Here is a 17,483-nt window from a genome sequence, read left to right on the forward strand (position 1 = left end):
TTTTTTTCAGTCTAAAGTATAACTGTAAATAAAGCAAAAGGCTTGTACATTTTTCATTCATTTCATGGTAAATTGTTTTGCCTGGTTTGCAGCATCTGTTGAGGATTTTAGTTGTTTAGGAGGCATAGTATGTTGCTTCTTGATATTGATCATGCTTTTTTGTGTGTGTGTGTGTTTATGAATACGGATTTCAAACTTTGCGTTCTCAATCTCTGTAAAACTTGCAGTCTTTTCTTTTGGATCTTCTCTTGTCCTTTCCTGTTCTTGCATTCTTTTTAATTACATTCTGGCAAGGGCCTTAACAAAGGTGCTGCGGTGCGGAACACTAACAGAAAGCTATCATCGTAGGCTGGAAGGGATTGGTGTAACCATACAGCAGATGTTTAAAAATACATGACTTTCTTATTTCCCTTCATTAGTGGAAATTAAGACATAAACTGCGAGGGAATGTAATACTAAGGCGGCATTCTGAAATACATGACGGAGTCTTGAGTAGGGAGCTCTCTGCTATGGGCAGGTTACTTTCATCTCTCTTAAGTGTGTAGTGGTATTGGTTGTTGTCAGTATTTAAACCAGACATCACCTCTCTGAACAAGCAACCTCAGTACTGGTTTGTGTGGTCAAACTTTACAGAAAATGAAGCCTCCCAGAAAAGTGATGAGCAGTTCTAACAATGAGGTAGGAGGGTTATTCTTTGCAGGTTCTCTTTCAAAATGCAGCTTAAGTACCCTTTGCTTCCTATCAGAGGGCTCCTTGCAGCACCAATCAGAAATTTCTTCTGGTCTCTTAACCCTTGGTAGTATTCCAGGTTCGTTCTTCTATTATTCTTGCTTTAGCAATAAGTAACATCATTTGACTGGATTTGCTCTTTTATGCCCTAACAGGCCTGCTTATCTCCCATAATTGAGGACGGTGGTGGTTATCATCTCTCCCTGGTGCAACTGAGTTCTTTTTGTCTACTTAATTTGCATGTTCTCTAGCAAGGAGGTGGTACTTTGGGCTTAATAATACAGATAGCAAAATGGTATATCTGTGGGTCAGAGGACTTCTTGTAGAAAGTGAAGAAGAGCACCTTGCAGTCTGTTTGGAAAGGGACCAGGAACAAGTAACAACCCTTCAGAGCTAGTAGCTGTTGTTTTGAAACAGCGGCATTAATAAAAATCATTAGGCTTCTAGGAGTCTTAAGTAGAAATTTAATCTGTTGTTGAGCGTGTACACGTGTGTAATTCTTTTTACCTTTCCTATTACTAGTCATCCCAGCACAATAATCCTCAATTTGTGTGGGTGGTGCCAGCATTACGTCAGCTCCATGAAATCACACGTTCGTTTATTAAGCAAACTTACCAAAAACAAGACAAGGTAAGAATATATGCTGGGATGATTTTTGAAGCCCTTGTTATGTCTGTGTGGCTCTGCTTCTGTAGAACATGGGAATTTACATTGAGAAGTTGGGGGGGGGGAGACACAAACTGAAAAACACTTTGACAAGTACAGTTTAGCGATGTAGCATAAACGAACTGTTCAGGTAGCGATGCTGTGTTGTGTGCCATCCATTTGCATGTGCACGTATATATATGTGTATAAATCTGTTTGTTGTGTCAGGACTAATTTGTTTTATTCTGAGCTTTTTGTAGAATAATTAACAGGCATGTCTCTCTTAAGAAATGAACAATGGCTAATGTTTAAACTACCTGCTTTGCAATTGAATGACATTGACTCTTGGAAAAAAGGACTAAAATACCAGCAAGTCACATGTGTTAAGCAGTGGCTGAGTGGCAGTGTGGGACTTTGTTTGTAACCTGCAGCACGTGTATTTCAGCACACCCTGAAAACACTGATGTCCGGGGCTTTGGATGCTTGGAAGGGATACAGCTGACTCTTGTGAGGGGGGGAAAGTTACTCCTTCTGATAAGAGACACGTGTCTGTAGAAGAGCAGACTGCTGTGTGCATGTGCCTGCTTACGCGTTTTCTTAAAAACCTCTTTTCTCAATGTCGGTTTTTTGTTTGTGTGTTGTTTTTTTCTGCCAAGAGCATTATTCAAGATTTAAAGAAAAACTTTGAAATAGTGAAGTTGGTGACAGGAAGCTTAATATCGTGCCACCGTCTGGCTGCATCTGTGGCCGGTCCAGGAGGGCTTGTCGGAGCAACATTAGTGGATGGCCGATACACTTACCGGGAGGTACTGGAACCCGAATTTCTTACTACCTTAGGTTTTTGAAAATATGATTTAGTGCATCACTGAGTTGCATAAGATCAGGTGATGTTTCATTTTTGGAATTCGCTGGTATGTATGTATGTTCTCTCTGGTGAATAATTACACTAGTTTTGATATATAGTTCTGACACTTAACTATTAGGCATTGTTATAACCTTGTTATTATATTATAGAGAAAGGGTGGGCAAACATCACAGTCTACAAGTTTCTTAGCAAAGTCTTTAACTGGTTGAGAGCTAGATCTCCCCACCTGAGGACCTCCTGTCTCCAAGCTTGTGCAGCTTCCAGCTTTTCCACCAGCTTCAGTTCAACTACGTTTGTAGAGACTATACCTTTGAATTTGATGTGAAGGTTTTGATAATTATTTTGTCCATACTAGTTGTGACTTAGTAACTCATGTCAAATAATACCAATATCCAGAAAGTAATAGCAAATCCAAGGGGACTTCAATATTCCTTTTTAGAAAGGTAATCAAAAAGAAGTAATGTTAAAAATTGTGTAAAATACAAATAAATCTCACTGCAGAAACTGTTTTCCAGGCTTTGCAAAGTGTACTGTTATTTGATAACTAAGTTTGCAAAAAATAAAAAGAATGCTCAGAGTTCTTGTTTCAGAAAGAAAAGTCTTAAGCTTGAGGTTTTGTTTCCTCTTTTCTCAGTATTTGGAGGCACATCTAAAATTTTTGGCATTTTTTCTGCAAGAAGCCACCCTTTATTTGGGCTGGAATCGTGCCAGGGAGATCTGGGAATGCCTTGTAACTGGCCAGGATGTTTGTGAGTTAGATCGAGAGGTAAGAAAAACTTGAAAAGTTGGTGTCTGTGTTTGCAGAATGAAGCTTAATGGATCATGAATAGCACGTGTATTTGTTGAGACATGTGAAGCATAAGTAGCAAACGCAAACTAACAATGCTCTTTTAACATTAAATTTAACTGAAGGAGGAATGTTGGCCAGGAGGTTGGTAGCAGGTTTATGGATGCTGGTTTGAAAAGGGGGTAAGTGCAAGTTTGCGGAGTCATAAGAGAGACATTCAGCATTACTTGGGTGAAAGATGGCGATGAAGATGAAGTACCCTAATGCTGCAATACAGCCTGTATAATATCTGAGGTTACTACGAGACTCGATTTTGAACCTCTTGCCGTAGATAAAACTTCTGTAAGATGAATTACTGTAGTATCTGACATAGTTTGCCAATGCTGTATAAAACTAAAATATTTGCCATGACAATAGGGTAAAAATACATCTGCCTTTCATTCACAGATGTGCTTTGAATGGTTCACAAAAGGACAGCATGATCTAGAGAGTGATGTACAGCAGCAGCTCTTCAAAGAGAAAATTCTTAAACTGGAGTCATATGAAATTACTATGAATGGTAAGAAAACGGCTTTGGTCAACTGATCTGTTTTTTAAATGTATACCAGAAATTTGCTTCCTAAGCCTTCAAATTATATATCCAAACAGTTCCATATATCAATATAATACAGGGGTCTTTTTTCTATCATTTTGAGTTTTAATAGTTGTAGAGGGAAGAGGTAGTCTCCTGTATTTTATATCTTTTTTTTTTTTTTTTCCCCTCAAAAAAACATGGAAGCTTAGCCTGACCTGAACAAAAAGCTTGCACCTTTTGTCACTTTCAGGTTTTAGTTTATTTAAGACTTTCTTTGAAAATGTGAACCTGTGTGACCATCGACTAAAGAGGCAAGGAACTCAGTTGGTGAGTGTTCTGGCAAGTTCATTCTTCTGTACTACCTGTAGCTCTTGGGGATGGGAGGAGGTGAGACGAGGGTTCTTCAGCAGCTGTTTGACATGGTCATGTTTGTATTAATATGCAGATCGTCCTTCTGGCATTAACATTGTTAAATTCCGAAGCTCAAACTCCATAATTACAACAGTTAAAATTCAGCAATTGGTAGCTGGAAGCTGGTGTATATAGCTTCTGAAACTTTGCAGAAGGAATGAATGGGCCACTTTTTTGTGAATAATCATCAGTTCTAGTGTGCGTTTCTTTGTTTCTCCCTAGTGGGGAAATATTCCCTTGTTTTTTGTTTTTTTTTTCTTCTTTACAAGAGATTTAGGCTTATCATATTCAAATTCTAACCTACAATAATTTTTAACTCTCTGATCCTTCAGTGTTTTTGTTAAATGAATGGTTATATGTTAAGTAGTTTTCCATAGGCATTTTAGATCTTTATCACAGAGAGTTAACTTCAAACGCATAATTTTTTGCCAAGTATCATAGTAGGTTTTTTGACGGTTTATTATGTGGTTAGTTACCATGTTGACCTTAGTGAAACAAATTCCATTCCCAACTAAATTTCTCAGTGGTTTTGGAGTTTTTAATTTTTCAGTTCGCTTGACTGAGAGTGTTCTTTGGAACTTGTTTACCCACCTGTAAACAAGTTATTTTTTTTTCCGAGTATAAATACACAAATCCGCAGCTATTGGTTGTACTTTGCACTGTGCCAAAGCTTGGCAGCATGTTGGAAAAGAAAATTTTTAAGATTCGGTTAAAAAATGCTTTTCCAGCAGATGGAACACTGTTTTGTTGCTGTGGCTTAACTCACTATTGTGTAAGAAATCCAGTCATGTTTTACTGTTGTTCTTTCTTGTGTAGAGTGTAGAAAAACTGGAATTAATAGGAATGGATTTCATTTGGAAGATTGCAATGGAGTCACCTGATGAAGAAATTGCCAATGAAGCTATTCAATTGATAATAAACTACAGCTATATTAATCTAACTCCTAGATTGAAAAAGGTAGGTCTATATTTGTACATGAACGTGCTTTGATGTTCGTAGAGCCTTGATACTCTGCATGTTAAAATACGTAATTTGTTGGGTTCTGTCAGTTTATGAGTAATTCCCATGATTATGGTTTAAGTTCTAATTCATTTGTACATTTTATCTTTAGGATTCTGTATCACTACACAAGAAATTCATTGCTGATTGCTACACACGATTAGAGGTAAAGGACAAATTTTAGTTGGTTTTGTACCTACATCCTTTTTCATTTTTGTATCTTAGAATTAGAATAATTGACCACACTAATTCTATGTAAAGAAAAAATTTCTTTCCAGAAATATTTCTTGTCCTTTTAGCTCTCCAGAACATACTAATACTCCATGTAAACCAGCACTTGTACTCTGCTTGGTATTCTAGGCAGCCAGCTCTGCACTCGGTGGTCCAACATTAACGCATGCTGTTACAAGAGCTACAAAAATGCTTACAGCAACTGCTATGCCTACGGTAGCAACATCAGTTCAATCTCCTTACAGGTAGGCCTGCCTTTAAAAGAATAAATATGACAGTAGACATTTGCTCCCAGCTACTTCCCATGTGATTTTGAGTTCTAATTAAAATTGTAGTTGTATATTCTGGTGGTTTCTCAATTGAATAGTCCAATTACAATGCAATTTGAGTTCCAAACAGACTTTGAAAAACCTGTGTATTAAAAAACAAACAAAAAAAACCCTAACACCCTCCCTCCAACCCCCCAAAAACCAAAACCAGGCAAACAACCAAAAAAAAATACCACCCACAAAAAAACCCCACAGACTATTACCAGCCTATTAGTCATGTTATATTTCTGGGGCAGCAGGGTTTGGGGTTGGTTTTGATTATTTTTTTTTTTCAATTGGGAGAGAAAATGGTGTTTCTTATCCTCTAGCTTAACTTACTCATACCTAAATGTGTGTAGCTTAAATATATGTGCGCAGGGTGCGACCTTTAGAAACATGAAGCTTCTTCTGAAGCTGGCTACATCTCAAGCAGTATAACGCAAGCTTCTTGGCCTGTTTTCCTGGTTAATTTCAACTGAATTAACTCCAAGTTTAAGGAGTTATATTTGAAGGCAGCTAATTCATGGTAGTTACCCGTGGGCGTTGAAAATTAATCTCTCAGATAAGTTACTCTTGTTTTCAATGTTTATCTTTAGGTCCACTAAACTTGTAATAATTGAGAGACTGCTGCTATTGGCAGAGCGTTACGTGATAACAATAGAGGTAAGATCTGTAATTTCTTACTAGGCAAGGTTATGAACACAACTTCCAATATTATTAAGAATAGTAGAAGTTATTTAAACCTATGCAATTCTAGTAACTTTGTTACATACCATCACAGAAATGTCTTTGTTTTCAAGGGTGGTATTTAATGTCATCGTTCTCTTCCTGTAGGACCTTTACTCTGTTCCCCGAACTATTCTACCTCACGGTGCCTCTTTCCATGGACATCTTTTAACACTTAATGTCACGTATGAGTCTACCAAAGATACCTTCACCATAGAGGTATGTGTGCGCAGGTTATGTGTGTCATGTGGTGGTGATGACATAGCTAATCTTGCGGTTTTTTGATCCCTGAACTGAACAGTGAGCTGTTTTTAGGGACTCCAGTCAACTTGAAACTCTGTTTGAAAATGTTAAAAGTGTTTGTAAGGCTACTGTAATGGAAGTGTCTGTAGACTAAATGTATTTTGATCATCATTTCAGGGTGGGGAAAAAGAAGTTGTTTGCTTACTGTCAGTGATGGAGCATTTTTACAGCTGTCCTACCCTGTCAGTCTCTTTTGTGGACAATACCTTTACCAGCCTATGCAGAGGAGCAGGAAGACTTTAATGGAAGATTTTTCTATTTTTCTTTTGGAATTTACTGCTTGAGCAGTCTTACTGAACCAGTGTCATTTAATTTTACAGGCTCATAGCAATGAAACTGTAGGGAGCGTCAGGTGGAAGATAGCAAAGATGTTGAATTCGCCTGTGGATAATATACAGATATTTGCCAATGACAGCCTGGTATGTTAGCTACAAAGAATTCTAATTCTGTATGAAATTGAGTCTCTCTTCCAGAACTAAATGACAAATATTTTCTTGCAGCTAACTGTAAACAAAGATCAGAAACTACTCCACCAACTGGGCTTTTCTGATGAACAAGTCCTTACAGTAAAAACATCAGGAAGTGGCACTCCATCGGGGAGTTCTGCAGATTCCTCAACCAGTTCCAGCAACAGCGGCAGTGTATTTAGTTCATCCTATGCAATGGAACAGGTACAGCATAATAGCCTGAAACCTTCCCTCGGATTTTTCCTGGAGGGCTGATAGTGGGGATGACACAGCCGGGCTGGAAGAGGCGCAGTAAGATGAGACAGAAGCTGTTCACATCAGCTTTAGTATCCGGTATTCAGTAGTCTGTTTTTGCTTTCAAACTGCAATTGAAACAAAGCATTTAAATACACAATTGCCTTATGCATGCAGATTGGACTTTTTGATCTGTATTCTGTCACCTATTGTAGCCTGCTTGGTGTTTATTAACCTCTACAGGGTCTTTTAAACAAACAAGACCCATATGATTTAATTTTGAGATGATGTATTTGTCAGGGGGAGAGATTTCCACTATTAATAAAGCTGCAGTATGAAAATAAACTAAGAAGCATCGACTAGCATGTTCAGAACACTCCTGGTCTGTGTGTCAACCCTAACTAACAGTTGGCTTCAAAAATTGATTGTTAAAAGGGAAATGGGGTAATGTAAAAATTCAGATGTTGTCTCTGTCTAGAAAGTAGTTGGGATTTCTACGAGCCAGGTTGGCATCTGGGTCAGTTGCTTTGGCAAAGAGCTCTCTTAAATTACTTGCAACAGAGAGGGAAGAAAAAGACCTTTGTATTTCTGTTCAATTCTCAGGAGAAATCCCTCCCTGGAGTAGTCATGGCTCTCGTGTGTAATGTGTTTGATATGCTTTACCAGCTTGCCAATCTAGAGGAGCCAAGGTAAGCAAACTAAATGATTATTCAATATTGAAGAAATGCTCACACTGCAAAGTTTGAATAGCTACTTACTTTGCAGTGTGTAGGCACCCACCAGGCCACGGAGTGGCTGAGCCCTGTTTTGTTGCAAGTAACTTCTGATAACTTTTCAGGATAACACTGCGAGTGAGGAAACTTCTGCTCTTGATTCCCACTGACCCAGCTATTCAGGAGGCTCTTGATCAGCTTGATTCCCTGGGAAGAAAGGTATGGATTAAACACTAGCTAATCTTGGTCATCTTAACAAAAAGGATATTACTACCAGTTTTCTTTAAATTCCCTGTCAGATTATAATCTCTGAAGGGTTTGAAACTCTACTGCAAAATAATGCTCATGTTAAGGATTATTGACTTACTTCCAAGCAGCTGGAGGTGAGAGGGTTAATACAGGGATTATATGAAACATTGCCAATTTCAACAAAATGTGGTAGTCTCAAAATACTTCTGCTGTGGTTTACTCCTCCTAGAAAACACTGCTATCAGAATCGAGTTCTCAGTCTTCAAAATCACCGTCCTTGTCTTCGAAACACCAACATCAGCCCAGTGCTAGTTCAATACTAGAAAGTCTTTTCAGATCTTTTGCTCCAGGCATGTCCACCTTCAGAGTGCTCTACAACTTAGAGGTAAGACAACAAATTTAATATTTTCTACTTGTGTTTCTGAGCGCTAAGGTTGAAGTTTCTTGGGCAGGGTCATTATGCAAAATGGAAATGCCACGTCATAGTCTGCTCTCATGTATGTGATAAATTCTGCACAGAACGAAAAGGGTAAAAAGTTCCCCTTTAGAGACTTTACTGTGAAGCCAGACCCCTCTTTTTGTGATTTGCAAGGTGGAAGGAGTATTCTGAAGTAAATGGAGAGGAGCAAAGAAACGTCAAATCGTTACTGTTTAGGTAAAATTCCTGCTTGAATCTCCAAAACTTCTGAGTATGTGATTTTTAGTGTATATTAAAAAAAAAAAAGAAGTTGGCTTTTTAAAAAATTAATGGGAGCTGTTTAGTTTGATTGGGTTTGCTCAATTCAATTTGAAAGACAAAGAATGCTCACTTCTCTTCTATGTAAGTCTACCATATTTTGCCCGTAGAGGCTAAGGGGGAATATTTTTGAGAAGCATTCGACTGTGAAGAATTTTCACTATCCAAATGTGCAGGGCTTTTTTTACCCAGACGCCTCTGGCCTGTTTTAGTTGTGCTTGCAAAGTGAGTGGAATACATACAATTTTTTAAGCTTTAAAGATTTTCCTGGGTAACTTCTATAGCCAAAACACTGGATTGGGTGCTGTTAAAAGGTTCTTTCCAAGCATTCAATGCGTGGGTTTTAAAGAGTATGAGAGTTCAGCTGGTGTGGTTGTTAGGACACTGCAATCTGCACACTCTACAAAGCTGGAGAGTTTCTAGTTCTACTCACAGGTCCCGCTGTTTATAAGGACTCATTACAAATGTGGTTTGAGCAATTTGAAGTTGGAGGAGTGGTTGCCAGCGGCTTCAAAAGCAGTGGGCAAAGTTATTCTCTTGCATTCCCAGTGCGCGCCAAGATTACTGTAGGAATTTTCTTGTAGTTGCTTCCCTTTGTGTCTCTACAGTCTAATGTTGGCTCTTCGTCTTCCCACACTGTCATCACACTGCAGCGTTAGGATTCCCCCCTTTTCTGTATGGCTGGAATGAAAGATACTTAATCATGTCTTTGAAATATGTTGAGAAGTTGTACAACTGAAAGCAAATAGTTTAGCGTATCACAGCAAGGGTATCTGTTGAACTGGGAGGTTATATTACGGTATGACGAGACAGTTATCTGCTGCTTCTATGCCAGAGGAGAGAATAAAAGCAGGTAATAAATTGCCTGCTTTTCTGGCAATGGATGAGAAGTAGTAAATTGGATTACAAGTGTAGATGACATGAGTGTACTTGGTCCTCAAGTCCAGTCAAGCCAATTGGAAGATGATTTCTGTCAGGAAAATGATGAGGTGCTTTTTTATCCCCTCAACTGGTGATCTGTTGAAAATATGGGAACCAGTCTGAACAGCTTTCTGAAAAAATGCGCGCAGGAAATTTGCAGAGCATATGAAGGAGATGAAAATTAAATGTTGCAGATGTTCATGGTTATATCATGCAGTGTTGTGATAAGATTTCATGCCAGGAACTTTGTAAACCATTCTTCTGACCCGTGAACCTGAAAAAGATGTATTTTGTTTTCTCACACGCAGCATTGTTGGCTGTACATGTCAAAGGGACATTTCAAGAAAGAATATAACTTCTGGGGGCTTACTGGGGTTTTGGGAGGGGCTGGGGTTCCTTTGTTTGGGTGTTGTTTTGTTTTTTTCTTTAAAGTGAAGTGAAATTTATTGTAAATGTATATGAACCACAGACTTCCTTATGGCCGTGGTTCTGAGCGTAATTGCATTCTGTGAGCTTTAGTGCTGACTTAAAACAGGAGGGATGATACAGTGATGACGTTTGTAAGGCCCATAGAATTACCTGGACTATCTTTTAAAAAATAAAAAAAAAACAAACCCAAACAGTAATAGCAATAGGGTTATGTTTCAGAAGGCACAAATCAATAAGTAAGCCATCTGTAGGGTGTTTTATGGGATACCATCACCTGAAAAATCTAGAAATGAGAAAGATTTGGGCTCTTAAGGAGGACCAGCTGAGCCTAAAGACAACATTTCATGTGCTAGAGTATGTACTTTATCCTTTCCCTTAACAGGTAAACTGCAATGAGAAAAAAATGCACTTTGATACAGAATAAATAACTGTAATAGCCATACTTGTCCTGAACATTTTTATTGTGATTTCTCTTTACTGACTACGGCTTCACAGAAGTGTATTGTTAATTGCTTCATTTGTAATTGATTTTTTTTTTCTGTTATACTTTTAACCTTCAGCAGATAAAAGGATACTAAGGGGAGGTCTTTATACATGCTTATTTATTCATTTATTATAGGTACTGAGCTCCAAGCTGATGCCAACTGCAGATGATGAAATGGCAAGAAACTGTGCCAAGTCTTTCTGTGAAAACTTCCTCAGAGCAGGAGGTTTGAGGTTAGATTTCAAAATCTTGACTCAATTTATATCACTTCATTTAGTTAGCAGGTTTGTGTGGTTTCTGATTTCCACACTGTAGCACGCTATTACACGAGTTGGCTTCTCTTTCAGAGTTAAAAAAAAAAAATCTGCCCAAAGCTGTTCTTTCATTATCCAGTGTCTGAAAAGCTACTGTAGCTGCCATAGTAGTGGAACAGAGTACATGTTGTTAAACCGCAAAATAAAGTTAGGCACAGATAAGCATGTGAAGTGCAGCTTTTACTAAGGTAGTTGATATTTGGATAGTTAGCATCTAAGTGTTTCCGTTCGAATTTGCAAGTGTGTGCATTGCACTGTGTCCGGTATAGATACCTAAAATTTTAAGCAGCTAAAGCATAGATCGTGCAGTGGGAACCAAATTAAATTTTACAGTCTCCAAAATTCAGACTCTTCAGATAAGAGTCGAGTCACAGTGTGAGTGGTTCAGAAGACCTGGCCATACTGCTTGTGCTTGTGTCAGATTTATCAAGTATATGTTGCTCTCAGTAATTCTGTCCACGCACACCCACCCACCCCGCAGATTCTGAAACATTTTTCCAGCAGGAACAGAAAGCTTCCATCTGTAGATGCAGCAGGGGAAAATGGGGATGTTAGTCTCCAAAGACACCAGTTTGGCAGTTTTAACTGGCACTCAGCTGACTGAATAGGATGAGGGAAGGATAGAGGTAAATTAATTGCAGCGCTCTCCTAATGTAAAATATTTTCAAACGGAGTCTGTCTTATTGATTTGTTTTTAAGTTTGGTGGTGAATGTGATGCAGAGAGATTCCATCCCATCAGAAGTAGACTATGAAACAAGACAGGGAGTCTATTCCATCTGCCTGCAACTTGCAAGGTACGTAATTGCCTTTCATTAGAGAAAGTGCTGCTTTCTTGGCTTTTAGAGTACAGCTTGTAATATTTAAGATTAATTGATACTTTTGAGTTCTGTTTCATTCACTTGCTGTGAACATTCAAAAATAAGCCCGATGTTTTTGCTCTGTGAACGTAGGTTCTTGCTTGTTGGCCAGACAATGCCTACCTTACTGGATGAGGATTTCATTAAAGATGGGGTAGAAGCATTGTCCTCACGCCCGTTCCGTAATGTCAGCCGACAAGCGAGTAGGCAGATGTCCATTTGTGGAACACCTGAGAAGTCATCCTACCGACAGCTCTCTGTGTCTGATAGATCTTCCATTAGGGTAGAAGAAATCATACCAGCAGCAAGAGTTGCCATACAAGTAAGGAAGTGTTTGATGATTTATGGTGATGCAGCGGTGCCGTCTCCAGTGACAGCTGTGTAACTCCTGGATTTTTAATCAAAAGTCTGCCTTTTATACAGATTCTTGCCCAGGCTTCACTTAAAAGCATCTGAAAATGCTGACTGTCAGTCTCTCTTCCTGATCTTGATCTGAATTTTAACATCATCTCAGAAATTGTTTTGGCAGTACAAGGGGAAGCAGTACCCCAAAAGTGCTTACCAGAAATAGATCTACACAGAAATCTTACTTGCGATTTATTTTCAGTCATGCTTAACTCTAAGGTCTTACTCTTACCAATTTTCTGTGAATAGAAAGGAGAAGGTTCCTGCCTGAACTTGTGGCATATAGACATGTTTCTTTGAATTAGAAATTTTGGGCAAGTTTTTTTGTTTCAAATAGCTCATTAAAAATTAAATTTGGTTATTAAAAATTAATTTCGGTTGATGATATCCTGGGGAAAAAGGAAATTTTTATTTTCAGTACTTTAAGAAAATGGTTTTTTCCCCTTTATAGGCCTGTCAGTGTAATTAATCTGAGACTGGCTATTTACTAAAACAATCTATTCTGACAAGAACTCACCCGTTTGAAAGTTGAGTCCAGTTGAAAGAACCTTTACAGTTAATGTAACCGAGTACACTGTGTTAGGTTCTTGGGCAGTGCTTCTCAAATGGATCGATATGATTGAAATCAGCATGCCTAACTCCAGATAGGTGAAAAGGGTATCTACCCTACTGGCGAATTTAAAGACTAATTACTTCCTATTAAGGGAACAAAAAGACTCTTGTATCCTTGAGCCTGCTTAGAGAAGAGAGGAATACAAATCCAAATGTCAATTTGACATGATCCAGAAGATACATTCCTTTTATCCCTATGATTAACAAAGGCTGTTGAACATCGCAGAAGTAACTGCTGTTTCTTGTTCCTTCAGACTATGGAGGTGAATGATTTCACTTCCACGGTGGCTTGCTTCATGCGACTCTCTTGGGCTGCTGCTGCAGGACGACTGGACCTTGTGGGAAGCAGTCAGCCAATAAAAGAGAGCAACACTTTATTTCCTGCTGGGATTCGAAACAGACTTAGCAGCTCAGGTAGGTTAACTGTGTCTCTAAACCAATCTAAAGAAAGAGTTTGGTTTATTCTTAATTGCACGCTTTTGAAGCCTAAAACTGAATTCATTGGAGTTGGACATGATGATCCTCTGGGTCTCTTCCAATTCAGGATATTCTATGATTGAATTACGCAAATCTGAGCAAAATGCTGTACATTCATGTGGCATTTGACGATGTGGCATTTGGAGAAGTTTTATAAATTGCAGAGAACTGACCAGGAGCTGAAAACGTCTGAAAAATGAAAGCATTTGTTTGTTTCTTAATGCAGGAAGTAATTGCAGTTCAGGAAGCGAAGGAGAGCCAACTGCACTGCACGCTGGTATCTGTGTGCGACAGCAGTCTGTATCCACCAAAGATGCTCTGATAGCTGGAGAAGCCTTGTCTCTCTTAGTAACCTGCCTTCAGCTACGCAGTCAGCAACTAGGTATGAAATAGCATTGGATTACTCACTACTTGGAATATAAGTGAAGTGGGGGAAGGCTTTTGGAGACAGACAAGTACAAAAGAAATCATGAGAAACTTCTAGCTTTGTAAGCTGAGACAGCTCAAGGTAAAACCACAAAATTTCATTTAAAAGTACAATGTTTTTTTTCCGGGACTGAAGAACAGGTGGCATGAAACAAGGCATGTAGTGCTGTGCCTTAGTGAAATGATTTGGGAAAGCTGACTTACTGCCAGTATATAAATATTTGCACTGGCTTTGAAGTATGTAATTCCTTAAGTGCTGCTGTTTGCATAGCTACTGTTTGGTACTTGAACCTTTGTGTACAGGAAGTGTAAACAGTGGTGGTGGTGGAAGGCAAAGGAAAATGCTGTGATAATGAGGTGCGAGCCTCCGAGGAGGGAAGGAGATGGGGAGATAATGCAGATAGCCATTACTGCTTTTCGTTGTAGATGGGGGGATGTCCTCTAGGTCCTATGGTGTTTTAATGCAAGACTGTAACTGACTTATTTTAAATAATTATTATTTTTTTAAAAGATAACCTGATACTCTTCTGTTCTAGGGTCTTTTTACAATTTGCCTTGTGTTGCCGATTTCATCATTGACATACTGCTTGGATCACCAAGTGCTGAGGTGAGGGTCTTTCTCTGAAAACTTCTTAAATGTTTCTGAAATGTGTGCACTTTGATCATTTAATACGGTCTGAAGATAAAATTGTTCATTACAAATATTCCCACAGGTTTTTGTATTTGAATGAATAACCTTTGTATAATTGTTAGTAATTCCAGTATCTAGTGATGTGTTGATAGAAAATGCTGAAGTATTACATTCTTTAGGCTTGTTTAATCCATGAGGCATGCAGGACTGTAGTGTGGCTTGTCTAAAGAAAACGCTCTCATTTTGGTGAGACAAATTCTGTAAAACTAGTACGTTAGGGAAAGTTCCGAGTAATTTTTATCTCGGAAGGTTTGGGTAAGATTTAATGGACTCTTCTGAACTTTTGAGAAGTTCTTCCAAATGTCAGAACCCTCCTAAAATACATTCTTTCTGATCTAAGTTTATTCTGGATGTTCTAAAATCTAGAGATTTTCAAGTCACACTTACTTCATTTCATTGCATCTCATATATTTTGCATGAAGTCATTGCATCTTTCCCCCCTTATCTGAATTTATAATCTGCGTTTGATAAAGCATCAGAGATTTTAGCTCAGGGATGAAAGTGGATTGCTAAATTCCTATAAATAGAGAAACCCTGGCTGGCAGGAGCAGAGCTCATCGTCTGGTTTACACAAGCTTTGCAATGTCTGCGTTTTCTGTTCGATTTCTAACAAAACAAAAGTGTATTTTTTGCAACATTTGTTCAACTGCTAGTGTTTAACAATGACACTGTTTCAGATTCGTCGTGTTGCCTGTGACCAGTTGTACACCCTTAGTCAGACAGACACGTCGGCTCACCCAGATGTTCAGAAGCCAAACCAGTTTCTCCTGAGTGTTGTTCTTGGTGCCCAACTGCCTCTTTGGTCACCAACCAGCATCATGAGAGGAATCAACCAGAGGTAAGTCAGATGCGTGTTTATTGAGGAAGCAAATCTCTCATTTTTAAACGAGTAGCGCTGTGGAAGCTCTGAGGCACAAGAAGTGGGACTTTGCAAGTCGAAACTAGACATGCCTGTCACACCCCAGATAGTTTTGGAAGTATGTGAACTGAAGGGAAATGAAACCGAATTCTCAAGGTACAACTCTTCCTCTGGGAACTCTTATAGTTCAGCTTATTTGACTTTCCATTCAGGAGGTGGTAATTGCTAAATGGGCCCACTCTTTCTAGGACGTGGTCACGGCAGTCAGAACCTGGCTGGAATCCTGCATGAAGCTTAGAGGCCATAGGGTGTATGACAGTACACTGAATTTATTTGATAGTAGTGTGTACATAGATCCAGATCAGAGACCAATCCTAAAGGCTCCAGCCTTTTCAGTGATGTCTGGACCCATGACTTCACCTGATTTCTTGTTGCTTATGTTACCCGTTACACCTGTAAAGACTAGGTATTAGTCCTGTTAACTTGTCCCTGACTGGCCAAAGGTTGTTGAATTTAAGAGTGACTTTAAACAGCAACTTCCAGAGGAATCTGAATGCAGGATTAACTGAGAAGTTAAAGCATGTTGTTTTATTGTTGTCTGATAAAATAAAATTATTATGAGGTGAAGGAGGAGAGCTAGATTAAATGTTATTCATAATGTTCAGAAGTAGCCGTTGGGAAGGAATATTTGTTTTAAAGCTGCAGTGTGTGCATGCAGAAGCATACCTAGATAGCTATGCTATTTTGATTTAGATGGACAGAGCACACAGGTCTTCAAGGCAACTGCTTAAAAAAAAACTTTCTGGTTTTAAATTAAACCTTTCTTCTATTTGTACCCATTTCAGACTCTTGTCCCAGTGTACAGAATATTTCGACCTGAGATGTCAGTTATTGGATGACCTCACATGTAAGTATATACAGGCACACATGTAATTCTGATTGCAGCTTCCAAGCATGTCTTCCTTCTGTAGACAAGATGTAGAAATGCCTTCACGGAAGGGTTACTATACCGTGAACTCAATGTGACCTGGCAGCATGCTGGCTGTCCCGTGTTAGTGCCTGGCATGGGCTGTTCTTGGCATTCAGTAACAGCAAGAGAGCTCACTCCTTTTGGAAACTGAAATTAGTTCCTTTGTGGAAGGTAGACTTTGTACACATTGTGGGGGAAACGAGACCATTACCAAACTGTTTGAAATTCTTTGTATTTACATTCTACGTTTATAGAACTGTTAATTTTTCAGGGTTTGCTTTTTCTCTTGCAGCGTCCGAAATGGAACAGCTAAAGATAAGCCCCGCTGCCATGTTAGAAGATGAGATCACCTGGCTAGACAATTTTGAACCCAACCGCACAGCTGAGTGTGAGACCAGTGAAGCTGATAACATCCTGTTAGCAGGACACTTGAGGCTCATCAAGACTCTCCTGTCACTTTGTGGGGCAGAGAAGGAAATGGTTGGTAAGTATACCTTTTTACTCTAAAGTGACTAGACTAGCGTGAATTCTGCATAGCACTAACAGATGACTTCATCAGCAGACACTATGCGTGAAGACATTATGATACATCAGTAGAAGTGATACAGAACTATAAGGAATAATTTCAGCAGTACCTTTGTTGTAACGTTGACATTCTATAAAATATTTGGATATGGTTTTTGTTTATATGGTGCTATTAAGTGATTTTGTTGTTATGGAGCACCTTTTGACATTTGCAGTGATAATGTAAGCATTTAACAGTAGATGTGGATTACTGTGTTACAGGTTCATCTTTGATTAAGCCATTGTTGGATGATTTCCTCTTCCGAGCATCCAGGATTATTCTGAATAGCCATTCTCCAGCAGGCAGTGCTGCAATCAGTCAGCAAGACTTTCATCCAAAGTAAAAATTGTTATCTTGTTCATGTCGGATTTTGTCCTAGTTCTCGTGAATGCAAATGTCATACTGGGGCTACAGATACTAGGAGTTAATACCCATGTTGGAGCGTTTCTCCAGAACATACCTTTGCAATTTATACATTTCCTACATAAGTGTCCA

At 38.8% G+C, this 17,483-nt stretch overlaps 1 protein-coding gene across 1 annotated transcript in view; it reads left to right on the forward strand.

The window, feature by feature from the left end:
- The window catches only part of USP24 (ubiquitin specific peptidase 24), a 51,587-nt gene that overhangs the window by 13,399 nt on the left and 20,705 nt on the right, over positions 1-17,483 (forward strand). The window contains exons 15-39 of the mRNA XM_009884592.1: positions 1,252-1,359; positions 2,031-2,180; positions 2,874-3,005; positions 3,474-3,585; positions 3,851-3,927; positions 4,828-4,968; positions 5,123-5,176; positions 5,371-5,486; positions 6,146-6,212; positions 6,384-6,494; positions 6,899-6,997; positions 7,079-7,249; positions 7,883-7,968; positions 8,118-8,211; positions 8,471-8,626; positions 10,947-11,044; positions 11,825-11,920; positions 12,077-12,305; positions 13,255-13,414; positions 13,704-13,859; positions 14,440-14,510; positions 15,272-15,432; positions 16,299-16,360; positions 16,716-16,907; positions 17,210-17,327. Of these exons, the coding sequence (XP_009882894.1) occupies positions 1,252-1,359; positions 2,031-2,180; positions 2,874-3,005; positions 3,474-3,585; positions 3,851-3,927; positions 4,828-4,968; positions 5,123-5,176; positions 5,371-5,486; positions 6,146-6,212; positions 6,384-6,494; positions 6,899-6,997; positions 7,079-7,249; positions 7,883-7,968; positions 8,118-8,211; positions 8,471-8,626; positions 10,947-11,044; positions 11,825-11,920; positions 12,077-12,305; positions 13,255-13,414; positions 13,704-13,859; positions 14,440-14,510; positions 15,272-15,432; positions 16,299-16,360; positions 16,716-16,907; positions 17,210-17,327 (3,017 nt within the window). The remainder of the gene's footprint in view (positions 1-1,251; positions 1,360-2,030; positions 2,181-2,873; positions 3,006-3,473; positions 3,586-3,850; positions 3,928-4,827; positions 4,969-5,122; positions 5,177-5,370; positions 5,487-6,145; positions 6,213-6,383; positions 6,495-6,898; positions 6,998-7,078; positions 7,250-7,882; positions 7,969-8,117; positions 8,212-8,470; positions 8,627-10,946; positions 11,045-11,824; positions 11,921-12,076; positions 12,306-13,254; positions 13,415-13,703; positions 13,860-14,439; positions 14,511-15,271; positions 15,433-16,298; positions 16,361-16,715; positions 16,908-17,209; positions 17,328-17,483) is intronic.

Source organism: Charadrius vociferus, unplaced genomic scaffold (assembly GCF_000708025.1).
Source record: "Charadrius vociferus isolate BGI_N301 unplaced genomic scaffold, ASM70802v2 scaffold163, whole genome shotgun sequence".
NCBI lineage: Eukaryota > Metazoa > Chordata > Aves > Charadriiformes > Charadriidae > Charadrius > Charadrius vociferus.